The sequence below is a fragment of the Rhinolophus sinicus genome, linkage group LG12, assembly GCF_036562045.2.
Source record: "Rhinolophus sinicus isolate RSC01 linkage group LG12, ASM3656204v1, whole genome shotgun sequence".
In the NCBI taxonomy this organism is placed as follows: Eukaryota; Metazoa; Chordata; class Mammalia; order Chiroptera; family Rhinolophidae; genus Rhinolophus; species Rhinolophus sinicus.
In genome coordinates this window covers 16,170,354-16,197,651 of record NC_133761.1, presented here as the reverse complement: position 1 = coordinate 16,197,651, position 27,298 = coordinate 16,170,354, and the positions used below count along the sequence as shown (strand labels likewise).

General features: G+C 43.1%; 1 protein-coding gene across 1 annotated transcript in view; it reads right to left on the bottom strand.

The window, feature by feature from the left end:
• Nucleotides 1-25,839, bottom strand: part of EXT1 (exostosin glycosyltransferase 1) — a 270,029-nt gene extending 244,190 nt beyond the window's left edge. The window contains exon 1 of the mRNA XM_019714506.2: nt 24,038-25,839. Coding sequence (XP_019570065.1) covers nt 24,038-24,999 — 962 coding nt within the window. The 5' untranslated portion in view covers nt 25,000-25,839. The remainder of the gene's footprint in view (nt 1-24,037) is intronic.
• Nucleotides 25,840-27,298: the final 1,459 nt, after the last annotated feature.

Below are 27,298 nucleotides of genomic sequence, written 5' to 3'. Positions count from 1 at the left end.
GATGGAGGGTATCAGATCTTCACTCAACAATTCAACAACCAAGTGAGAAACTAAGCTGGACATACTATAGAATTCAGGCATCAGGGTCATGTGTATAATCTTCCAGACACAGAAGCCCAGAGCCCAGGTCCTCGAGAGGCTGAGTCCATGCACATCAGTGTTTTGAAAAGTCCCTGATGACTCTGAAAGCACAGGGCATGGCGTGACGTAAGCATCCACGTTCCAGAACCCAACCTGAGCTGGGGTCAAATGCTAACTCTGCCTTATTCTTTCAGTGACTCTGAACAAGTCATTTAACAAGTCTAAGCCTCACTGTCCTCATCTATAAAACAGAGATCTGTCTAATATATACCACACAGAGCTTAAACAAGGATTAATTAAGATAGTGTGTGTTAAGCGCAGTAACTTCCTGATAGACAGTTCTTATTTTATTTTATTTTTTTAAGGAGGGTGCAGCTCACAGTGGCCCATGTGGGGATCGAACCAGCAACCTTGGTGTTATTAGCACCCTGCTCTACCCAAATGAGCTAACCGGCCACCCCTAGACAGTTAGTTTTTAACACACATCAGGTACTTGGGCTGGGGGCCCAAAGCACAGTGCCCTATACAATCCATATTGCATCACAATTGATGTTAATGAAAAGGAACTCAGATGATACATAATTGCTAACGAATTGTAAATGTTTACATTGTTAAGCATTATATATCTTCCTGCAAAGACATTGTAACAAGTTGGTGAAGGGTTAGGAGAAAATGTTTAAAAAGAGGTGAGTATATGCAGCTCATATATTAGTTAACAAAAGAAAACTTGGGATGTCAAGTTTAGAGAGCATGGACACAAGAATGCCGAGGCTACGAAAATAACCTATTTACTAAAGCTTTGGTCACAGCTCTCTCTCCCATGGGAACAATGGGACAAGAGTGAGGAACAAAAGTTACACTTTCAGCATGGTGATACTCTCGTGTTCTGCCATTTTGTTATTAAAGTCATATACCATCGTTTAACTGACAGGCAATATTTTGAGAGTCATAAGAAGCTTCATCAGAAAGTGAGTGTTTCTTTTAGATTTATGGTATTTAAAGGGTTGTTCTTTTGTTTCTTTTCTTTTGTTCTTTTTCTTGGCATTCTTACATGAAAACATTTTACATTCAAAGCCCTAGTGGAAGACAACACCATTTCTACAGAAGTCACAGGGGGAAAATAATTCACTTAATAGACATTCACTTTACCGCAAACTTTAATGGAATGAATCCATTATATAATTGGGAAATAAGAGCCACATATTCCCATATATTTATCTGTCCTATGTTACGTGTGTGAGAGAGAGAAGAGAGAGAGAGAGAGAGAGAGAGAGAGAGAGAGAGAGAGAGAGAGGGGCGCTTCACTTAGGTAAAAAGCAATGTTTTCACTTAAATAAAAATGGATCTTTTTTGTTGCAGAGCATTAAAAAAGGAAAGCTTCATCCATTCTGTATTTTACAGCCAACAAACTTTGTGTCACTATGTATCCTCCCTGATAATCTATTTTAAAGGAACACTTCCAGCACCAGAAAAATAAAAGAAGAATATCCCTTAGATGAATCTGACTTGTAAATAAGGAAAGCTATTAAGTGCTTAGTGTTTTTGGTCTCTCTGTAATAAACACTATAAATAATCTCAGAATTTACGGCTCATCTGGCTCTACTTGGTTGGGCTTCATTTTTTAGTAAGGAACAGCACAATATTGGGCATCTTCTCTGGCACCCAATCTGCATCTCTTTTAAAAGAAAAAAAAAAAGATGGGAGAGGTAAGGCTGTCAATCAAACAAAATACAGAGTCTGAGAACTTAAGCATTCTTGGATAATGGGGAGGCATTATCTATCACTTATATGACTAGTTATAGTTATCAGTTGCGTAAAATTTTGGAAAGTACACCACCATTTTTTTTTTATTTTTTATTTTTTGCACACCACCAGTATCTTGATGGAGTTGGGAGTCTCTTTATGTAAACCATTTTAGGGGCAGAAGTACAGAAATAATCCATCCTGGAAATGCTTTCTATTCTAAGGACCTGGCATAAAACTACTGTGTCCAGAGAGCTCATATTATGGCCTTCGAAGACATAAAGGAAACACTCTGAATCCTAAAGACTAATTGCACACCCGCAGACTTCCTCTTTCGACAGAGCTTTTTAATTGGGCACTTTCAAGTTGCCAAGTGTGTCCAAAAATGGTATTTCAAATAAGCACGCAAAGTGCCTACAGATCTGGAGTATTTAGGCTCCCTTTGGATGAGGATGCTCTTATTTTAAGCTAGCCATTTTCCAAAGATGCTAACGCGAAGGGGAAACCAAGTGTCTATGTCTACTTCATTCAGCTTGCATTCATAATAATATGAATGTTTCAGCGTAAAAAGATAAGGTAAAAAGGGGTTAGAAGTCTAAAATTAGAAATCACTCTTTAAATTGGATATAAGTATTAGATATATGTACTTTTACTTCCTGTAAGCAATTAGCTTAATAGTAGGCAGAAAGGGATAATTCTTTCGAGGCTTGATTTGGGGCTAGACTCAGTTATTTCTGAAGCCTCCCTTCTCCAGTAAAACCCTGTGCTTTGATTCAAAAGAAAAGGGTCGATATCACATACAAGACTCTGCAACATCACACAAGCACATAAAACTGTCATCCTGAAATACGGCGCTGCATGACTTTGTTACTGCTTCTTTTATTCTTGCAGCAGTGGACACACAACCTCAGAGGATAAATTCACCACTTCCAGGCTCGTGCCTAGCGCTGGATAAACATAAAAAGTCTTGGGAACAGGAACCCCCAGGAATGTAGGCACTGCCATCAACTCTGACAGCAAATCCACCTCTGAAATTAATAATTTGTATACCTCCCACAATCTGATTTTTTTTTTAAACCTCAGATGAGAGTATACCTCCATTTCTAGGAAGGAGTCAAACCCTGACATTAAATCCAGTACTACAATACCACTGAGCAAAATTCTTTCATCAGCTACTCATATACTAAAGCTAAAACCTTAGCTTCAGATGAAGTTTTCAAAATAACTATCAGGTATTGCCAGGGCTTTGGAACCAAGAATCAGAAGGCCTATCACCCTACACAAACCAATGTAAAAGTTGGAAGTGTTTACTTTTCCAAAAGGAGGTTTTAGAATCCACAGAGTGGTCTATGGCCTAAAAACATTCAGCAACTGACTATAGAATTATTTCATTAATTATGGGGGGAAATCAGAAATAAAGCTATACCAATTGAACGGAATATATAGAACAGAAAATAAGTATTTTCCTTCAATCTAATGTGTTTACCTAGAAGGAATGTGGTGACAAACTTTCATCCTGTACACTGTAAGAGAAAAAAAAAATTGCTTAATAAAAGGTAAGTTGGCTTCATGTACGTAATTGGGAAGCTTTTGTTATTAATGCTGTTATGTATTAATGGACAAAGAGATTCTTTATCATATGAGTACAATTTAAAAACCTGGTAGAAACAAGCCCATTCTCAGACTTATAAAACAAGCCTTTACAGATAATTATGTTTTATTATTCTTCATTTTATGGGGATCGTGTTATACAAAACAAATACCAGATGCCTGTTTGTTGTATTCATTTCAGGGGGAAAAAAATTGTACAAGTACCTCTGTGAATAGAACTGCTTTTAATTAAACACAATGCACAAGGAGCACATAAAAATTAATACTCTTTGAAGCCAGCAGGTAGAAAGTAAATGTATCAAGCAACAACTGCAGAATACCTCTTTTTTCCTCCGGCTGAGCTGAGAAAGGAAACATTGCCAGGCTTACTACTTGGAAGCTATAATCAGCAAGAGATACTTGAACAAGGTCATTCATAGACTTGCTGGGGGAAAATTAAGGCCAATGTTCATGGAAATATAAAGGCTGGAGGTGAGGAAAAAAAAAATCAATGTGTTTTACTGGCACGTGGATTAAAGCAGACCCTGTATTAGCCTTCCTTTATGAAATCAGGCCAGTCCATTCTGACCCATTTGGGTAAAGCTGTTGAGATGGAATGAACCAGGTTCATTTCTGCTATATCAGAAAAACACAAAGTAATTTCTAGCATGATTCAGACTTAACCTGCAACCACTTATCATAGAAAGACATGTCATTAAGTGGCTATCTGACTTAATACACCCATGCTCTTAAAAAAAAAAAAAAAAAGAAAGTGGGGGGAGACAGAAAAGAACAAAATTTAACCATTTTTTCCAGACCTCAAAGAAATAAATCATATCTGTTCAACTGTCAGTTCTAATCAGAAAGTGAAAATTCAACATGCAGCATTTTAGTCCCACAATGAGAAAAATGTGGTATCCTTTTACTTTTTTTTTCGTCCTTTGCTTTTGCTTTCTTGTTTGCTTTTGATCACATCAGAGTAAGACCCACTTTCCAGGCGGGTCCTAGACTTTGATATCATTTGGCCAGTTATGGTCTGTACTCACTAATGTCAAGAGAGAAAATAAACAGACCTTCTGAAAGTACCATGTGCAGGAATGTAAAACAGCTTGCAATTATATCTGGCAACCAACTTTCCACAAAGAATATCAACAAACCTTTTCCAATCACACTTTCTTAAGGGGTCATAGCTCACTTTTGGCTATCTGCAATTCTGAACCTCAGAGTATTTCTGATTCAGGGAAAGCTTTCATTTATTCCTCTACGTGAGGCTGACAGTCTTTTTGGATAGTGGATTTTGGTCTTCAGGCTGCATGGAAAAGGTAAACTATATATTATTTTCGCATTAAAAAAAAGCAATTAAAATCCAAATGCTATTTTAGCCTTCAAAACAGATTTTTAAACAGGAATGGGCAACTGAGAAAGTAAAGCATTTAAACTAGTTACCCCCCCACACACACAAAAAACCTCATTTTGCTAAAACAAAAATTTAGGGTACTCCTCGTTCTCAGGACAAGAATCAGGAGTGAATATACAGAGAGACTGTAATCGAAATCAAACGTCACATTTTACACTCTGTTATAACCTAACCAAATGATTACTTTCATAAGCTTATAGCTGTTAAAATAAGGGAGAGATACATCTATACTGGCATGGAACCATGCTTGATATAATTAAGTGATTGAAAAAAGAAATCACAAAATGATCCTATTTTTCAAGAAAATAATATGTTATGTGCCTAGAAAACAGAAACAAACACTCAACTGTTAAAGGTGGTAAATGGGAGACACAGGTAACTTTCACTTTCTGTAATGTTGGAACTTTGTACAAGGCTCAGGTATTACTTCTGCAATCTGCAATCTGGATTTAAAAAAAAAAGAGAGAGATTTTTTTTCTTTCGAAACATTCACCAGATTGTGGTTGATGCTGCAACTCTTGGGTGGCTGTATCTTAAAAGTTTAATGTCAAATCAAGCTTCTGACCTGAGAACCCTTATGAGCTAGAACCACATGACTTGAATGGTTGTTGGGAGGACTGAGGTAGGATGCGGGAGGGTCAGGAGACAGGAAGAGTGTGCGTGCGTGCCTGTGTGTGTGTGTGTGTGTGTGTGTGCACGCGCCTGCGCAACCCAGGTGAGCATAAGCCTTCACAGGAAGAAGGAAGGGTTACTGAAAAAAAAAAAAAGAGTAACTAAAAGGAAGAAGCAAAGAACAGGGTGGTGTGACTCATAATGGAGGGAGGGCTTGCAGAACAGCAGCAAAGTGCCTCTGATGGTCCCTGATAACCCGCTAGAAAGTATCCAGGAAAAAAAGGTGTGTAAAATCCATCCTTTGCCAGTGGTAGTGGGAGGTGCCAGGTGAGGCTCTGCAGAGAAGTGTCCGCCAAAGGCCTGCAAAAAAGGACAAAGTGGTCTAGGGATGATGTGTGGATACTGAAATCAGTCTGTGGGAAACCATGTCCCCTGTGGATGAGGCCGCAGAATTGTGCAGAGCCCTGCCCCTCCTGCATATGTATATGTTACGGGAGTGAAGTCCAGGAAAACTGATTGTTCCACAAGTGGTTGGCTGAGCACAGCATGCTGGAGCCCCATTCATCAGTCGACAGTGAGGGCTGAGGTTCTGGTCCCCACAGCACAATTGGTCCCCTCCTTGGAGGGGGAACTGAAGCACCAAAGGAATGAACAGAGGGTTCTTCTATTGTGGAGATGCCTGGCGAGTTCCACCACGATTCTCTTCAGTGACTTTACTCTCTCAGCCTGCACCCCAAAAAGAAGCAAGATTCGAAATACTAAAAACCATATGGAAATGAACATGAAATAATATTGAATGTCACTATAATCGAAAATTTTTTTTAAAAAAATGTATAGCTGGCCAAGCACTGAGGCCCATCTTACACAATACATGGAGTTCAAGTTCATAAAGCAGGCTTTTAGGGATATTACAGAATGGAACAGGGAACCTACTCGGACAATCAAAGGTGCAAACTGTTTCAAAATTGCAAATCATCTGACTTTGGTGAATCTCTAATTTGATGCATGCTATGCTGACCCTCAAGGGAGGCGGGGTCCTTCTAAACTTTTTTTTTTCTCTCTCTCTTGTTTTTCTGTTCAACATGCCCACATGCCCTTTGGATGGCTGATTCCAAACAAAATTAAAGAATTCTAATAATTCAATTCCGAAAGTCTTTCTTTCTGCACTAACTGGCCACCAGGACCAACGGTACTCATTTGACAAGTATTTCTTAAGGATGTGCTAATGCTTGGGAAACAGATTAAAAACAAATACAGAAGTCTTGAGACAAGACTTAACCGATATGTGTCCACATAGAATAAAAAAGTGTGAAACATCCAAATAACTGTGATTAAAAGCTACCTGGAGGCAACCGGTAGAGAGAAAGAAACTGCCAGGTGAATTTTCCTACCATGAAAGGAAGTAGTGTGTACTTTGATCCCAAGATTTTTTGGTCTGACTTCCTTGATCTATGTTTGAAAAAGACTATGCCAAAGAAAACTAAAGAAGGACCTGGAAACTTCCAGACTATGCCTCCATCTGTTCTGCTTCTAGAATTTCTAGATTAAAGAAAGGACGGGCTCATCAACAATAGTAACACTTAACTCAGCACCTATCGAGGGCATCGTTGCAGTGGGGGGTGAACTCGGGCATGCAGAGAGAATGAACCAGCTTTCCCTCAGAAGGTATCTACACCCAGAGAGATCAAAACTAAATGATTACAGCACAAGGTAGAATGTTCTAAGGTTTAAAACTGCCCCCAGTCTAAGTTGCAGAATTTCCCCAGCCCCTGATTCACAGGACATAAAGCCTGCATGCCCAGACCCCTAAAATTATACTGGGTGAGAGAACAGAGCGGGGAGAAAAACTTCAGTGAGTCCTTCCACAGGTGCTGGAAACTAACCCTTAGACACCATTTCACCTGCAAAGTATGGACAGAGAAAGGCTTACTCAAGGCTTTGGCTGCTGAGGCTGGCGGTTACCAAGGAATGCCCTGGGCTGAAGGGCAGGCCAAATTGCCTACTGATTTATGCTCTGCTATCTGAAAAATTACTAGACCATTTTTATACCCCCAAGGGGAACTCAAATGACAGGCTTCAAATGATAGGTCTTATGCCACGTCCTGAACAGGATTAAACTGAGAGAGTGAGCTCACAAGCCACCATACCTGGGAATTCCAACACAGAGTCTTTTTGGCTTTCAGAAATGTCCAAATAATCCAATTAATTCACCTCACCTAATTCAATGAGTTAACTGGAAATACAATACGGTAGTTTCAGCTCACAGCTATGTGAATCTACAAGTCAGCTTACTGGGAGAAAGAAGGGCTATTTTGTACTTATTGGAAAAGCAATAAGAGGACTTTGGGACAAGAAGAAGGGGACCAAAAAGAAAGATAAGTAGTACTTTTAAAAAGAGCATCTTGAAAGAAAATAATATCCAACACTGACCCAATAATGTTCCCAGAAAAAAAAAAAATTTGGATTTTAAATATTTATTCCACATGCAAACACAGGCCTCTACGTCACTGTTGTGCAGAAAATATACACCAGCTTCTTGTCTGAAGCCGAGTAACATCAAATTTGAAACGGGGACAAGAAAGTCGCAGTTTACTGGGTGAACCATTCACTAGAGTCTCTTTTTCAAAAGCTGCTGTTAAAGAACACTCTATAGGATTCTGTGATTTACGACAGGATGTAATCCTGTTCTAACATGCTCTTTTTCTTTTTCTTCTTTTTTGGATATGGTGGCGTTTCAAGGGACAAGGTTTGACCTGTGGCACATCCCAGCACAATAAGCCCTGCTACAGTATGGAATTCAATAGGAATCAGATCACATCTGGATTTGGGGGCAGACATGGTATTATAAGAAAGCTTTTACAATGTGTTTGTTCATTACTGCAGCTGTGACCCCTGAGAGAAAAGAATGAACATGTAAGTTACGATGTGTCTGAACCCTCCCAGGTCTTCACAACACCGGCTAAAAGTTACCCCCCTGACATTCAACCTGACTGCCATGAGAAGTTTATCATGGAGGATAGTCACGCGATGCTTACACATAACATGGTATGGAGGTCTAGCACCAGCGGCTGTTGACAATGCCATCCTAAAAGTCGTCAATTGTTAACAGCCGCAGAAACTGTTGAAAGTAGAAAGTTGTTCACTGCCACCGCTTCCTGCTTTGCTAAGTGCCCCATCACGATGGGATCACCCAGTTTGTCTACCTGACTTGATAGAGAAGAAAAAAACTAGTTTTATCTTCCTATCTTGCTCTGTTTTAGCTCAGAAAAGTCATTTCCGGTGATCCCACTGGCACATCTGCCACCTTTCTAATGTGTTTTCAACAGGCAGGAAAAAGAAGACCCATGTGATTCCTCAGCTTCACAGAACCGGCGGGAAACACGATACTTTTGCAAAAGGAGAAAGGATTTTTTTTTAAAAGACAAAATCAGATGAGTGATGTGCATCCTTGGTTGAACAACTTGACGGGAAATGAAAATCTATTGCATTTTGGCAACAGTTACAACAGGTGGTTGGAATTCTGGGCACTTGCCAAACCACCTTGAGCTTCTATATGACTGGCAAGCTGCTGTATCACATTGCACATTGCAATTATAATGAGCTGTAAACAGATAGGTCAAATGAAAGAAATGAAATGAAAACAATGGTAAACACACACAAGTGGTAAGTCTGAAATTCTAGGAGTCTAAAAGTCTAACGTGGTATAACGGAACAGACAAAATAATGACAGTAACAACGGTTATTTATTGAGTGCTTACTATGTACCAAGCACTGTTCTAAGTATATTATGTGTAATGTTACTCATTTAATCCTCATGGTAACAACCTGTGAAGTAGGAATTATTATTATCTCCACTTTACAAGGGAAGAAAGCAGAGAAGTAAGCCGCCCAAGATTTCACAGCTATGGCAGAGCTTCTATTGCAAATCAAGCTACCAATCTCCAGAGCCCATGTGCATAAACGCCATGCAATGCATGGCTGGAAGTCAAGAGATGTGTGTTCTATTCCCGATTCTGTCACACAGGCCACATGACCTTGGGCAAGTTGCCAAACTTCCCTGGCTCTCATTTCTTTATCTATATGATGCAGGAATTACACTGGCTCTTCAAAGTCACTTCCACATTCTTATTACTTTGCCCTCCAGACAAAACTATCTGACACCATCATAACATGATTGAACATCGTGCTTCTCTCCTCAGACAAACACACAACAGACATGAAGATATACGCTGTATGTACACAATCAGCAATGAGCTCATAGGTCTCTGTACAGGAAAAGCAGACGAGGAAAAATGAGGCCTAAAGAGGCTCCGTCGCCAACGTGCCCTAGAATATCTACTTCATACTTTGAATTGAAGGCTGCTTGTTTCTTAGCTTATTTTTATAGAAACTTAAGATTTCTTCTGACAGCATTACTTACAATAGCCAAGACGTGAAAACAACCTAAGTATCCATCAATGGATGAATGAAGAAAATATATATATCACATTTATGTATACACATACACACACACACACACACACACACACACACAGAATACTATTTGTGACAACATGGAAATCCTACCATTTGTGACAACATGGATGGACTTTGAGGGAATTATGCTAAGTGAAAAAAGTCAGACAGAGAAAGACAAATATTGTATGATCTCACTTATATGTGGAATCTCAAAAAAACTGAAATCATAGATACAGAAAACAGATTGCTGGTTGCCAGAGGCAAGAAGTGGAGGGATGGGCGAAATAGGTGAAAGTGGTCCAAAGGTACAAGCTTCCAGTTATAAGATAAAGAAGTCCTGGGGATGAAATGTGCAGCATGGTAACTACACTCAGGCACCGCACAACAAGTTTTCAGTCAACAGCAGACCGCATCTATGACAGTGGTCCAATAAGATTATAATGGAGCTGAAAAATTCCTATCACCTAGTGACACAGTAGCCATTGTAACATTGTAGCGCAATGCATTACATGTCTGTGGGATGTTGGTGCAAACAAACCTACTGTGCTGCCAGTTGTATAAAATCAGAATACCTCCAATTACGTACAGTACATAATACTTGATAATGACAATAAACGACTATGTCACTGGTTTGTGTGTTTACTATACTATACTTTTTATCATTATTTTACAGTGTACTCTTTCTACTTAAAAAAAAAAAAAGTTACTGTAAAACAGTATACCGTGTTACACTGGTAGCAGCCTCACACATCTCGTGTTTACCAAGTCTCTTGATTGCATCCTTTTCTCTTGTGCTTGATTTAATCTCATGTTGTTTTGTACAGTAACAGGCTGTACAGGCTTGTAGCCAAGGAGCAATAGGCTATGTCATGTAGTCTAGGTGTGTAGAAGGCGATACCATCTAGGTTTGGGTAAGCGCGCTCTGACGTTCGCAGTGATGAAATCACCTAATGACGCATTTCTCAGGACAATTCCAGTCGTTCAGAAACACCTGACTATACAGATAATAATACTGTATTGCATAGATGAAAGTTGCTCAGAAAACAGATCTTGAAAATTCTCATCACAAGAAAAAAAATTGTAACTATGTGAGCTGATGGATACTAACTAAACTTGCTGAGGTAAGCATTTTGCAATATAGACAGACATATACCAAATCACTATGTTGTATGCCTAAAACTAATACAATGTTACACGTCAACAGTATCAATACAAAATGATTTACTTTGATAGTTCATCTTTTTTGCCCTCTTTCATCTTACTTGCGTTACTCAGACATAGCTAAGTTTAAAATAAGTGCAGGAAGAATACTACTCTATCTTTTAACTGTACTAAACATTTAGGAACATGATTTTATCTTAACATAAAATACTGTTCAATTTTTTAAAAATATGTAATATAACTCTACATTCTAAGTACAGAAAATATTATACATTTCTACTCTTTGAATCAATAAAAGACTGACTGCCCTACAGGTTTGCAACATTGCACTTGCATACTTCAAAATGCAGTTATAAAAGGTGTTGCTTAAAGGTGGCTTTTTTAATGCAGTGTGAATTTTAAAGGAGCATGCAGGATACAAGAAATGGTGTTTTCAAGAAAAATTTATTCTCTGCCTCTCAGCAAAGCAAAAGCATTACAGTATTAGAACCCCTCTGATTAGATTTTTCAGATTGGTGCAGATACACAGACCTAAAAATCATTTGGGAAAATGACCTTACCAAGCTTTGTAAAAACATTAAACATAATTCAGACTTAATCAAGTGTCACAGGATTGCTACCAAATCTGAATCCATTTTATAAAGACCTACTAAGAAGCCAAGAGATAGAGATACAGTGCATCCTCCATTTTATCTACATACCTTGAGTCCTTGGATGCAAAATCCCATACAAGCTAACACAAACAAGCCAGGTTTTAAAGGGAGAAAATGGAGGCCAGTGGGAGAAACAATCGTACACCTTCCCTCTGCTTTTTCTTCCCCTTCGCTTTTTAATTAAATGGTAAATCTCAATATGAATTCATCAGAAGTCTGATAGCTCAATTAAGCACTATGTTATTATATACTCTGGGGCAATGCTTCAATATCAGCTAACAGTTTGGATGTAACCTGAGCAAAAAAAAAAAAAAATGTAAGCCAAAAGTTATATGCAACCAACCATTTGGGGAAAAAATTGCAATTAAGGTGGGACAAAAAGTCCCAATATCTACAGACTGTTAAAATTAAATGATAAAAAGACCATAATGGTTTCTCCTGTAAGAAATTTTTTAGATTCATATTATGCATTAAACCCCCTCAGTTCATTTTCATTTGGTTTCACTGATACTCATATCCAACAGAAGAGTGAAAAAAGAAAAAAGAAAGAAACGATCTTGGGGGGAAAAAAAAGGTTTATTAGCAGAAACATCCCATTTGAAGACAAAAAAAAACTCTCGGTGAATCAGCAAATGATGCAAAAGAACTTAGAGGACGCAAGGGAGGCTTGTGCTATAAACCAGACAGTGATAGCTACAGAATTCATCCTTTGAATACATGATCAACAGTGGTAACATTTCCACTGGTTAAATAAATGTAATTTTTTTTTTCATTTATTCAAATTGGGTACCTCGGCACAGTGCTAGGCTGGGACAATACATCAGTGAGTGAGCTCAATGTCACTTTCCCATTGAGGCCTTCCTTCCCCTCCATATTTTAAATTGCAAAACCCTCACCTCCACTCTCATCATGCATCCACATCACCTTGTAAGCGTTTTAAAAACCTGAAATTTTATACCTAGAGAGTCTGATTGGCTGGGAGTAAGGCCTGGGCCCCACTAGACAGGGAGCCACTGCCGTAAACCCTTTTCATTAGCTGCTTGTCTTTGCAGCATCTAGCACCTTCTAATGAGCCGTAAGTGGCATGGTATCAGCTTCCAGCCACTAGGCAATAAACATCCTGAAGGCAGTGATGTGTCTGTTTTGCTCACTGTTGAATCCCCATCCCCAGTGCCTGCACATAGTAGGTGCTCTATAAGTATTTGTTGAGTAAATTAATGAAAAGTCAACATGAATTCTCCCCTCAGGACCTGTACAATCTACTGGGGAGACAGAAAAACAAACAGCTAAATGAATAGAAAACCACAGCTGCAGCAAGTATTACATGTTCTGTAAGAGCACATACCAGGAGAATTTGTCCACATCTGAGGCTACCAAGGAAGTGACTCTGGAAGAGGTAACATATGGAGCGGCAGGGTGGGGTGGGGTGGGGGTGCAGCTTTTCAAAAAAGAGAGACGAGGGAGACAGAGGAATAATGTGGCTGTGCCACGGGCTGGTGATGGAAAGGCAGGCTGAGCTGGAGCACGCTCACCTTGCTGTCATGTGATGCACTACCAGAAGCCTCCGGGGCAAGTTCAAGTACAAACGTGGCATGGTCATATCTTTTATCAGCTGAGCTGTACATGATTTCCACCCATCTGTCAGAGGTCTGGAATATATTTAGGAAGTGTGCAATCCATTCTATACCTCCACCCATCAGCCCCCATCCTGGGCACCCCTGGGAAGGTGGGAAAAGCAGGCTAATGACATGCGCCCCAACATACCTGCCAGGGCAACCCCTTAGTAACAGATCAGATGTCCCCTCACCCTCTCATGGGCACCTCCCTTCTCCAATCTCCAACCGCCATATGCCCCAATACCTCAGGCATGTGGGCCAGACTGATCCAGGGCCATTTGCTTTACCTGAGCCCATGGCCCAACTCATTCTGGGCACCTGTCAATCAAGAATCACTGGCATCAAAGCATGCAGCACAATACCAGGAAACTTGACTTCTCACAACAAGTGCTGAGAGGTGTCATAAAACCCCAGAAATCCGAGTTAGCGGCCAGCACCAGGACCCCAATGCTAACTCAAAGGAGACCCCCACACACCCGAGCCCTGGGAGAACTTGCTAAGCTTGGTAGAACGTTTTCAAATGGAAAATGTATTCTTAGGAGCCCCAAAACACTTTCATGTTCACCGCCTGGGCAAAAGGAGTTGTAAAATGCATTCCTTGTTGCTCCACTTTCTTAAACAAAGGACAGTGTACACAAGTGATCACACAGGGTCAACACGGCACTGTGGTGTAGTCCATTAAATATTTACAGAAGCTCAGGTGGGTGACAGGCATGGGGCTAGGGGGTGGGATTTACAGGCAGACTCCAGAAGTGTCTGTAGGACACACTCTCGGGCTCCGGGCCAGCTGTTCTTAAATGGCAGTGCTTCTTTCGTTCTTCTGGCCGTTACATTTATAATTTCCTGGCCTGCTTCCTTGCATTCGGCTTGCCAGCTGTCCCTTCTTCCCAGATCTGTCTACAAGAATCCCTCTCTCTTTAAATTTACTGCTTCTCATCTACTGCGCGCTGCGAAACCAGATTGCCGAACTGGCGAGAATTGTCCCTCTAAAGTTAAGATGAAATAAATGCTAGGTGAGAAACCCAAATGATACTCTCTATCCATCAATCACACTGTGATTGTGTGGCCTTTCTGACCTCAGTTCCAGCTGTGCCGAAGCTACGGTGAAGAATGCAGGTTCAGAAGTCAGGTGATCTCGGGGCATACCCTAGGTGCATGCTCTTAGGAAAATCACTTTTAAGGATTCTCCGCCTCCATTTTGCATCTAAAATGAGTATCTTCCTGCGAGGATGGACACCGAGATTACAGAAGATACTACTGCTCGTGACTCAACACACAGTACACGCTCAAGAAATACTAGCTGCTATTGTCATCATCAACTGGGCTCAAACAGGTCAGTGCCAACAGGATATGGCTTCACAGCACCTGCCACAGCCAACTTCCCCCAACCACCGTCCCGTTCCAGGAAGCAACTTTAGGCTGTTCTTTGCAAAAAGGACTGCCACTAATTAAATCAAGAATGGCAATGTGACGGGGCAGTCTTTTCAATGATGAGGTCGCATCACACCTAAGACGTGGCCTCCTATGAATGGTTCTCCCAGAAGGAGTTGTGGTCACAGCAAAGCAATCAGGATGGCTTCCTCCAGGGCCTGGAAGAGAGGATTCAGGAAAGACTGGCCAGGGGTTGAAAGACACACCCAGGAACACTAGTGCTAGACAGGGAGCTGCAAAGGCCCAGAGGGGAAAGAAAGGAGCCAGTAATCCCAGGTATTGCACTGCGTCCTAAGAACGTACGGGAACAAGATCCAGTTCAGTATGTTCCATGTCATCTCACAGTATATCCTGTGACGTACTTAAGGTGGCCTGAGTGATTTTCTGCTCTTTGCAACCGAAGAGCCTGTGAGGCTACCATGTAGCTGAGTTCCGTGCGGATGAGGTGTCCCCCCAGATGTCACCCTCAACTGATGAAGGCATCAAAGTCAACTGCAAAAGGGGTAACCTGCATTTTTGGAGCAGTCAACCAGGGAACTTGCAAGATATGGAGTCAAGTAAGTGCCTGACTGCCCCCACCTGTAAGCTCCAGCTTGAAGGACCCAGGTAGGTCTTTCCACGGCCCACACAAACAATGGCTGGGCTTCCAAGGCAATAGCCACAATTTCCTGCGGATTAAGTATCAAGGAAGAGGTGAGCAGAGTCATTTCTGTGGCCTATTTGATAACAGCCAACTTATGAAACTAAGCGAACCGCTGAGGTTGATTAGAAAATGGCAGGAAGATGGTTTTTAATAATAACAACACCTTGTAGAACACATCAGTAGTTACTAGGTACATTCACACCCTTCACTTCATTTGAACGACCCTGTGCACGAATGTTGTGATCCCCAATTGCAGATGTGGAAACTGAGGCTTACAGGACTCCGTGTGGGTCAGTTCCTTCCCTGTTGCAGGGTCACGGGCTCTCTTCTAATGAGATTCCCAGAAGACAAGAGGGCACATGAAATGAGGAAGTATATCCCCACAAATCTCACTGCTGTTCAAAGCAATTACAATGCAAAAGCCCTAAACATAACTAGGCATACACTGTAGGTTCCCTTTGTTTTCTGTCTCAGTTTTTAAATCACTTGCAACAGTGCTTCATTTCCACTTGGAATCCCACACCTTCCTTACCTGGATGCCCAGAGGTAAAGCCATGCCCCAATTCACCTCCAATGGACCATGGAGTCAACAATCAAAGAGAAAATAGAAAGAGGGCCTTGATTAACTGACACAGTTAGCTAAAAGAATGACATCAACCTAGGTTAAGCCTGCAGGTTCTGAAACCCAGGCAAGGCTGTATACTGCAGGGAGCAGGAAGACGCATGCTCAATAAGAAAGGCATGGCGGTTTATGGCTCCAACAAAAACAAAACTTCAAAGGAAACAGAAGTTGTGGGAGCTTCAAAGACCCCATGTAGGACCAATTAACACCTACAAATGTTTATCTAAGCAGTCATTTAATGGTGGCTACTCCACTGAAATGGGTGCTTGGCCTCTCCTCAAAAAATAGCTCTTCTTCCCAAAAGACTGGGTTGAGGGTGAGGGAGAGGAAGTTCTGTGTTGGTTTCTGAGACAGATCCTGGTCCAAAGGAAAACAAATACTCAAAACAGTAAGATTCATCACAGACTTATTTATTAAAAACAAAACAAAACCAAAAAAAAAAAGAATGAGGAACAAGTTAAATCTCTAAGAAAACATCAATGGTTAAATTATGAGTTACAAACACAAAAGCATCATGCAGCCCTTAAAAATCCTATTTTAATATTTTAAGAGGCTTTTCCTATTTAGTCAATGAGGAAAATGCTTTTGGATACTGTTAAGAAAAAAACGCAACATTCAAAAATACATTGAAAGCCTGACTTCAAGTTGATAAAACCAACAGACAAGAAAGGTGAGAACCAGCTGGAGTGGTTCTCCCTGCAGTGGCCCCAGTTCCTGAGCTTATGTGTCTGGCACAAACAAGGCACTTAAAGAAAATGTACTGAATTCATTATTTACTTACTATTAATTAAGTAATGATTACCATATCTATAAAAGGTACTTGGATCTGAGCGATAAAACGATCTAATCATAGAGCAGTCTACATACAGAGGGTGCCAAAAACAATGTATACAAATTTTAAGAAAGGAAAAAAGAGAATTAAAATTGCAATACTCCATAGATACCAATAACCAAAGATGAATACAGGTCACATTGGACTTCTGCAATGACAAGAGGTGCTCAAAGTGGTTACCATCAGCGTCCAGACACTTCTGATGACAGCAAACTACTGCTTGAGCAATGTTGACCCAAGTGTCCACTTGTATACATTTTTTTTTTGGCATTCTCGAGATACGTGTGTTATAACAGGTCAACTACACCGTTTAATAAGAGTAGGGAGCGCTTGCCATGGGGATTAAAGAAGAAATTTATTTTCATATTCATATTGTCTGAGTTTCCCCAGTTTTCCACAAAGGCTTTGCATATAATGTTGATAGTTTTTTCAGCACTGTTTTTCTTTAGGGAGCCTAAGGATGTGGCAGCCGTGGTGGGGTGTGTTCCAGAAACCTGGCCAATTCTGTCAGAAATGGAATCTTCCCGCGGTTCTACCACTTCCGTTGGCTCACACTGTCCACCAGGGACAACAGCCACCGCTATCCCACCTCACCATTCACCTACAACTACAGAGGGCACCCCTGAGGGTGCGGGCAGTGAGGGCAAGGTCACACACGGTGGGTTCCCTTGCCCACTTTTCTTAGAAGAGCTCTAGGAGAGAATCAAAAGCGGAATCTACGTAGACAAGGTTATAAAGCTCTTAGAGTAGAAAAGTTTGAGGAGGTCAATGCTTTACTGTCAGACTTAGGTGCATCTGTGTCACATCTCTGAGCCAATTCCCACCCCCTCGTGGGAAACATGTTTATAAGGGACAGCAATGGAAATCAGATCAGATACACAAACACCTGAATTACACTGAACTCACTAATAACTACCATGTAAACAGGTAGACATTTTGCTTGATTCTTTAAGATGGTAATAGTTTGTGGAGGGAAGAGAATGGTCTCGGGAATCCAAGACCCTGGTTAGAACACCGCCATGGCCTCCCTAGATGTGACTTTGGGATTCTTACTTCACTGTCTCCGGGCCTGCATTTCAATCTGTAAAACGGGGATTTAACCCACTTCATACTGTTGTTGGGAGGCTTAAAAGAGCCAATGAAAGTAAATTTAAGTAACAGGCACTCGATAAGCCTTCCGGTTTTGAGGGCGTCCCCTGTTTATTAAAGGAACATGGTCACAGGTGAAAGGGCTCCAAGTAAAAGTGCTTCGTCCTTAAGCTCATGGGAACACCAACTCCCATGTTCATTTCTGAACATGGAATATATTCAGAAGACAGCAGAAGCCAATGACCACTTAGCCTGACCTGGTTTGTTCTGAAGAGGCTGTGCTGAAAAGTGAATGTCATGAGGCAGAAGCAAGCCTCAGTGAAAACGGGAGAACTGGGAGCCAGAAAACCTGGCCTTAGTTCAGCCACTTGCAAGCTGGGCAGCCTTAGACAAAGCAACTCACCACAACTGGCCTCAGTTTACACACCTGTCAAGACACCTTGCAAGATGGGTGTGAGGCACAACAGCCAGGCCCTATCAAACACAACCTCTGGTGTGACATTAGGATACTCAAGGTCATTGCTGGCAGGTGTTTCTAACAAGTGTTCTGGAGAGGCACATCTGCCTTCAGACAAAGAGAACAAACACCACCTGAGGGTGTGACAGCTCCCCCTTTGCCACGTCTGTCCCATCCAAAGCTGCTGTCACAGTCAGGGGAACCAAAGGTGGCTTCCCAGAGGCGGGGCCTGTGGAAGCCTTAGTAGCAAGACATTTTCTATATGACAAAATCCTGCAGGCTCCTCACTTAAATCGCAGATTCCACTCTAAACCTTCATTTGTTGAACTGCACTCAATCAAAATGCAAACGTCACTAGAAGTAGCACACAACCCCCCAACCTATACTCGTAGGGTCCTTACACATGAGGCTCTCAGGTGTTCTCAAAAAGGCAAGTTCAGAGGAGGTGAGAAAGGGGGAAGCAGAGAGAACTAGAACCTCAGTGAGAGACGTGCTTGCCAACTTCACACTTTTGCACAGGGCTGGCCCGATCTGTTTTTAAACTGTGCTTATGTGGTTTATTTTAGAAATGCTTTGATACACCTATTGGGGAAAAGGTGCTAATATTTTACATTTAAAATGTGAGAAGTATGGGGCGGCCAATTGGCTCAGTTGGTTAGAGCACAGTGATCATAACACGAAAGTCGCCGGTTCGATTCCCACATGGGCCAGTGAGCTGCACCTTCCATAACTAGACTGAAAACAACAACTTGACTTGGAGCTGATGGTTCCTGGAAAAACACACTGTTCCCCAATATTCCCCAATAAAAAATAAAAAAATTAAAATTAAAAAAAAATTTTTAAGTAAACTATTGAAAAAAACAAACAAAACAAACAAAAACTGAGAAGTACAATTTCTACCGTTCATTTTGGAGGAGGAAAACCGTCCTCTAAGGTTCCCTGCTGGACCGTGCACTTGCTCAGGGTGTCTGCTAATACAGTCTGGGATAATGAGGAATAAACAAATAATCATTTAAAAATTAGTATGTGTCTTGTGCACAATTTCTTTTAGCTGTAAATGCACCTGAATGCAACTTACCATTCAGTTAATTCCCATCCTAGTCCCTAAACTTCTTAGGGCCAAACTGAAAGGTCCAAAAAACTCCAAGACTAAAAAGCTCCGGGACTGACATCTTGACATCAATGAAAAGCAAAACGTAAGCCCTAGAGCAAGAGTTTTTGTAAGTCGGAGGATGCCCTTAGTAGGGGTTGTGTCAACCCCTAAAACTTTATAACACATTGTTACGTGTGTCTGTTTTGTTTTGCAAAGTTTGTCCAAAGTCTTCATCAGGATTCCAAGAGAAATTCCCTAAGAAACACCATCAACAAGGGTCTAGTGTCTGCAGAGCTTGCAAGTGTGTCTGTAACAGACAGTGGAAGATTGTAGGTCAGAGGGAAAAATTCAGAAGGCTTGAATGCTAGGGCTACCCCTGCCTCTCTCTACCTCGCTTTCTGACTTGAAGCAAATCCCTTAAGAACATTCTATCCCTCAGTTTCCAAACCTGTAAGATGAGGATGTTGGCGCTGAATGATCACTTAGTTTCAAGACCCTTAAAAATACCAGGATAGTGAGGTAGTTTCAACAAACACAGGAAGACATGTCCAAAAGGCTGGCACAGCATCCTGCCTGTTCCCAGAAGAGGGGCTTAAAATATTCACTACTGCTTTCCTTGAGGGGGTCAAAGATAGAAGCCACCTCTCATTTCCTTCTCTTTCTTCTATTTCAGAAAGCCGAATTTGCAGTTTCACAATCATGCCCTGTGAAAAGATTGCACGATGAAATTCATGCAAAAAATACAGTGATTCTGGAAGGATGCAATAAGAAGCTCCAAGAATGTAAAATAGAAAGAATTTCTGTAAAGCCTCATTACAAATCATCTCATCACTGCAGCAACTTTTTTAGTCAGTGTCATCTACATCTGTTAATATATGTAACTGATGAAAATTAATTATCAGTGTCATAAAAATGGGTGTTTTAACATAATTCTGGAATTCTGGACAAAACGTACTGCTCTCTTACAAGAGAAAAGTGTTTTTCTTTATTCCATGCCGCTCTCTATACTTTTAATAACAAATGTCTGATTTTCACGAAAGTGCAGGTGAGATGAATGTCCTCAACCACTTAACACGAGATCTTTATTGTCACATAACATTAAATTGCACTAAGAGTAACTTTTTCTTAGTTGATTCACTTGCATATATCCTATAGTATCCTAACTCAGCCATGGTACCCTAAATGTTCAATCTAATTATCAGACCCCTAAGTCCAAACCAAATTTACATGTGGTTGCTTGTGGCAGCAAATTAAACTGAAGCCTTTTCAGAGGTACCTGCTAATAAAAAAAAAGAAGTAGATGAAAACTGATCATGTTTTTACATGCCACAACCAGATGAATGCTTAGAGCACCCCTGAAGGAGTCTACAACCCATTCGGCGAAAGGATAAAGTAACATTCAAGGTAACGCATCAAAAGTCACACAATGCGTCTGTGTGCAAAGTCCAACTTCGATGACTTCTACAGACTACCTTCAACATCACCTCCTTCTCTAAAGCCCTGGAGAGATCAGCATTGGATTTCTGGAGTTCTGCATCTCGCAGATGCAAGGCTGACTTACAGAAAACATCAGCATAGGAAGCATAGTAGCTGTTCTCCCTCGAGAACACAACAGGCATTACTTCCTCTGCAAGAGCATCTGGCCACATTACGGGGCTCATTCTTTTCTTTTCTTGCTTTTCTTCTTCTTTTTTTTTTTAATTTATTGGGGTGACAATGGTCAACAAAACTACATAGGTTTCAAGTGTACATTTCTACAACACCTCATCTGTTTATTGCATTATGTGTTTACCACCCAGAGTCAGTTCTCCTTCCATCACCACATATTTGACCCCCTTTACCCTCTTCTACCACCCCTCTCTTCCCTTTACCCCTCGGCAACCACTAAACTGTTGTCTGTGTCTATGAGTTTTTGTTTATTTGTTTGCCGTGTTCCTTTTTTGCCTGCAGTTTTATATCCCACCGTTCATGAAGTCATATGGTTCTTGACTTTTTCTGTCTGACTTATTTCACTTAGCATAATAATCTCAAGATTCAGGGCTCATTTTTCACCTTCGTGTGTCCCACAGTCAACAGTAAAAGGACATCATGTTTGCAAGCACCATTTCCCAGAGTTCTGACAACTCAATGAGAGGAAGGAGTTAAAACTGCACATAGACCAGGCATTCTGCAGCATGATCCTATCCTAGTAAACAAGGTTAGAACTGGAAAGTGTGCAAAAGGCGGACAGGGAGAAAATCCAGAAGAGACTCCGCTCAAGAAATCCCTGCTCCCCTGCTCGGGAGAAAAGAGAGAAAACTTGCTTTCCTAACTCAATGCCACTTTTCTGATGAGGCCCAAGCCTGAGTTCCTGACCCCTTGTGGTCTTTAAACATCAACCAAAACAAGGGTAGGGTGTGGGTGTCAGATTTCTTGGCTCAATCACAAAGAAATCAAAAATTAAATTTAATTAGCAAAAATTAAAGTTTCTAGGAAACCAACTCCTCCTTCTTTCATTGCCAATCTCTAGAAAAAGCTTCAGCAGAGGCTGCAGAGATTTAATATTTATTTTGGGAGTAAGAGGGTAAAGAAGGTAGGACTTTTTTCTTGGATTGAGGGTGCTTGCTTCCCAAATAAATGTATATTTCAAATTTCCTATGGTAAGATCTCAGCTCCAGCACCTTTAGAAAAATGAAGACCACCAGGACCTTGCTACAAAAGTCGGTGAGACTTGCGTTAGAAGACACTGAAAGGTTAGACTTCATCTCGAGTTACTCCACCATAAGCCAGACAAAGAAATTCCTGAAAGGCTATAAGCGTTTTTTTTTCTTACAAGCACCCACCGGGATAGGTCAATGTAAATGTCCTGTAAACAAAGCAGTTCATTACGAACCAGTTTGTTTCTTTTGTGACAAAATTTTAATCCATTGCAACTGCACTCAAAATTCACATATAACTTCCCCTGAAGAAGAGTAACATATAGATTCCTAATTGACGTTAGCCTTAGGCTTTCCTTATGCTTGAAAAGCAAGGTGTTGGGAGTTGGGAGTTGGGAAATCTGAGTGTGGGACACTTTCTCCTCCTCTGTCTCCGATCAAGTACAGGAGGACTTTAACGTCCCTTCCAATCACCCTACAGAGGCCCAAGTGTCTGAGGAAATCCACAGACAACAATAAACCTTTCATTTCAGGGCCTCCATCCCATTATACCCTTTCCTGTTCCCCTGTTCCAATCAGGTTTGCGAAGCGTTTCCCCTATTCTACATTTCATGAATCAACTGCAAAATCTGCCAACCTCTGCCAGTTCCTCTTGTACTCAGCTGAGAGGTTCCCCTTCCTTCCATGGGTAGCACAAGGCTGCTCTGGTTCTTAACTGGCGTAACGTGGAAATGCACTGTAGGAACTCACTACCTCTTTCACAGCCAGATACAAGTGAGTCTGGGGTACCGACCCCATCTATTAGGAAACAGACCCGCCAAGCTCAAGTTAAAGCAAGTTTGTGACTAGTTTTGACCCCAAATCCTGTGTGTCAGTTACTGTCAAAGAGAAGGAAAAAGGAAGAGTGAGAAAGGCTACAAAGTAAGCAACTCAGTTACTTAGCAACTGGACAAAACGTGCCTCACTACAGAGGGAAAGGAGGCTTCACAAGCCCATTCAAAGAGTAACAGTCTCCGATTTACATGCAAATAGATAGACAAAAGGGATAGGGAAATCTAAATTAGCAACTGGAGTTTACAGCAGTGGGGCTGAGGCCCAGATTTTAAAAACAGCTTCTCCTAGGAAGGGGACAGGCTATATGCATACAAACAAATAGACATGAATGAATGAATGAATGAATGAATGAATGAATGAAGGGAAGGAAGGAAGGAAGGAAGGAAGGAAGGAAGGAAGGAAGGAAGGAAGGAAGGATCACAGGCCACCCCAACCAACTTATATTCTCCCTTCATAAAAGTCAATGCCATGGGGGTAGGAAGAGATAGGCACAGAAAGTTTAGTAGCTAAAATCAAAATATTTCCACTACTAACAGAAATATAAGGCTCAAGTAAAGATGACAATTGGAGGCTAGGAAAATCCCAGTGAAAGCAGTTCCCCCTGCTTGTGAGAAAGGCAAAGAAAGCATCAATCTTGGGGGAAGGTCTCCAGACTGTGGGTGGATTCAGAGCCTCTTGGGGTCCCTAGATACCACCCGCCCCCCGCCCCTCACAAACACCTTCCCAGCACCTGCTGGTGAAGCAGTTTCCAAACTTGGGTCAAACCCACACCTTTCACAGGAGACACATGGCCCTGAAGGTTTTCCAAGCAACAGGGAGACACTGTCACCTACTTGGCCCAGGAAAGTGCTCCAGGCTTTTCTGTTTGCCCCAGGAGCTCTCAGTCTGGGTCCCCAGCTCCTAGCTGCCAGCTCACACCTTGAACCGGCAGCTGAGTGCCAGACTCAGAACAGGAAGGTCGAGTACAGAGGGGTCCTACGCCCCACCCGAATGCCCCAGTCTCACACCTGGACAAGGTGGGCAGTGCCCAGGGCTGATCCGGCAGAGACCCCCTCAGCCAGCCACTTACTTCTCATACTCTGTGTTGTCTCTGTCACAGCGAGAATCCTTGTGCTTTTGCCAGTCTTTGCCATGCTTGCAGGTTGTGAGGAGCAGGACGTCCTCCCCGTTATGGACGTGATATAAGGCATTCCTGGTGTCTGATCCTATCCCTGTCAGGTACCTCTTCCCCTTGAAGACCAGCATGTACTTCCTGAGAGGAGGGATGGTGTTAAACTTCAAAAACCCCCTCTCCCCTCCTGTCCTGGGATGATCCTTAGAAAAGAGGGGAATAGACACATCAAAGTTGGGTCGGAAGTTTTCAGTACTGATGCTGGCTTTGGCCAGCATGGCCTGGCCGATGTCGAACCCCACGTCCTCGGTGTAGTCAGGCCAGGTGCCAGAATATAAATTAAAAATTAAATGATTCCTACCATTGTTCCACAAGTGGAGACTCTGCACTTTGGATCTCAAATTGTGCACATACTGAGGTGACAACTGGTCTCTGTCTAAAGTATCCAGACTCAGGACAAAGAGGCACGCCTGGCTGGGGTCCGAGGTGTAGAACCTAGAGCCCTCGATGGCCGCTAGAATGTTTTGGTAACTTTCGGCGATTTTCTCCCCTTTTTGCTGCGGGTATACGTAGACTTTGAAGCCGTTTTTCTTGCAAAGGGTGAAATCGAAGCAGGACTCCATGCGGCACCTCTTGCCTTTGTAGATGCTCGAGTTGGCGTCTCGCTTCTGCCGGGGGGAAATGTGCACGTTGGAATTCTCATTTTCCAATGGATCCCAAGGAACGAAGGGGCGCAGAGCGTCCGGGAAGCGGGGCCAGAAATGGTCTGGACTCGGATGGTGCAAGCCATTCCGACCGCTGGGCTCTTCTCTCCGGCTGTGGCTCCTCGATGCCCTAAAGTGCAAGCCTCCGAAATAAAACAAAAGGGCGAGACAAGAGCCAGCTGAGAGCAGGATGAAATAGCGTTTTTTGGCCTGCATGTGTCCTGCCTGGGTCAAGAGGATTGTAAATAAACACAAGAATCACCCAAGTTTCCCAATCAACACTTTCAGCTCCAGTCCGCCATCTTCCCGCCTGTAAAGACTTCAAACTCTCCGCTCCCACCTTCTCTGGATGCCTTTCCCCAAGCCGTGGACTGATCCAGCGCATGTGGGCGATTTCTTTAACTTTCTCCCCTTCGGTCTTTCATCTTTGGGCTGCACAATGGACGCGAGACAGCGGGGCTGAATATTTCACACCCAGGGCGGGCGAGCAGCGGACTGTAATTTTCTTGCATGCAACAAGACGGAGGAAAAGAAAGAGAGGGGGGGAAGAAAAAAAAAAGCTCCCGATGCCCAATCAATGGCAAGACGAAGTGATTCCCTTGCCTCGCGGATTCCTCTCGGCAGCGTGGAGCACGAGCCCCGGGAAAGCAACTTCAACGCACCCGCACGCCCGTGCAGAGCACTCGGGTTCCAACAAGTCAGCCGAGCCCCGGGCTCAGCCGGCTAGTGCATCTTGCAGCTGGGGCGCCGTAACCTCACAAATCCCTGCATCTCTCTTTATTCCCTTCTGCAGCGGCTCCAAGACTCCGGCGGTGTTTACTCCTGCGCTCGCGGGGCCGGCCCCCGGGACGCGCGGCGGCCCGGCTGGAGGCGGCGGCGGCGGCGGCGGCGGCGGCGCTGGGTGACGGCGGCGGCGCGTCCTCCCCGCGGGCAGTGCCGGCCCCGAGCGGCGCTTCGCAGGGCCCCGCGCGATCGCTGCCGACCGCCGCGTTCGGTCGCCGAATGTTACCCGGTTCTGAATGTTACACTTACACATTCCATTCCCGACACGACAGCGCTGACCTCATCCATCCACGCAGCCCGCGCTGCCATTGGCCGAGCGTCACGTCCGGGGTGGGCGGTGCTTCCGCTGCGCCCATTCATAACCCCCGGCCGGCGGCCGAGGCGCCGGCGCGGCGCGGGGGGCGCGGGGACTCGGGGTGTCTGTGCTGCGGTGGCGGCGGCGGCGGCGGCTGCGGGCGGGAGGGCTGGTCGTGGGGTGGCCCCGGACAAGCCCCGCGGCCCCTCGGATCACCCGGGCCTGGTCCCCGGCCTGGGACGCTCCGGGAATTAGCGCCGCCCAGAGGAGGCTCCCGCGGCGGCCGGGGAGCCCGGGACCGGCCGGCTCTCCCCGGGCCCCGCTGCTCGGGTTGCCCCGGGCGCCCTGGAGAATCCCGTCTCCTCGGCTCCCTGCCGAGAGCGCCTCCCCGAGCCGGCGGCTGGGAGTGTGCGGGATCCTAGAGCGGATGCTTGAAAATGGAACAGTGGGACGAGCCCGAGGGGTGGAGGAGGAAAAAAAGACTTCATGGAAACCGATCGCCAACCAGAAATATGCCTCTCCCCGCCCACCTTCTACCCTCGAGGCCCAGTATTTTTTATTTCCTACCAAGCATTTAAATAGGTCCCTTATTCCCCACATAGCCCATCCTTTGTTTTTCCTTTCCCCAAACCCCGAGAATAAAGAGGAAATAAATGTTACAATCCAAAGGATTGATCCCATTGTTGCAATTCTTCATGTCTGTGCTGAGAGAAGACACCTATCCTAAACCCTCATTATCTTCCTGAAAATCCTTTCCTCACTTCCCCAAGCCCCTTCTATTCTGTAGAAAGTCGATTCTGTAGAAGGCATCCAAGAAAATAAAAAAAAATAAAAAAAATATTTTCTAATGGCTGAGGAGAAACTGGTTAATTTGTCCCACTCCCTAAAGTGATGTTACTCTTTTTGCGGTGATGGTGGTTTTTAAGATGTCTCTTAGGATGGATGACTAGAACTGCCAACTGTCCCAGCTGTAGAAGAGAAACTTGAAGCAGGAAATGACCTTATTTAAAATTAGTGCAAGATGGTTGGTCCTTCCTTCACCTGTCCTTCCACACCCCCAGGGAACTTCCCTGGCCAATTCAGATGAAGACCTGCAGTCCCTCCAAAGGTGCTCCAGGACCATAAAGATGTGTAGGCTCCCAAACTGTTTCTGGTCCACGCTGAGCTCCCCAGGCCTCCAGCCTGACTTCTGCTTTACAGAGAACACCTCCCACCCCGTTGCCTAAATGAAGTCCTAGGGCCCCGCCAAGCTGGACAAACAGTTGCCTAGGGCAGCAAGCTGTTTAGTGATTGTTTATTATGGGAGTGTCTGAGAGCTGGGGACAGACACTTCACAGCTTCCCTCAGGCTGCAAAAAAAAAAAAAAGAAAAGAAAAGAAAAAACACAGCCCAGTGGGTGTGGACGAAGGGCAAAGTTACAACAAGGCAGATTGAGTG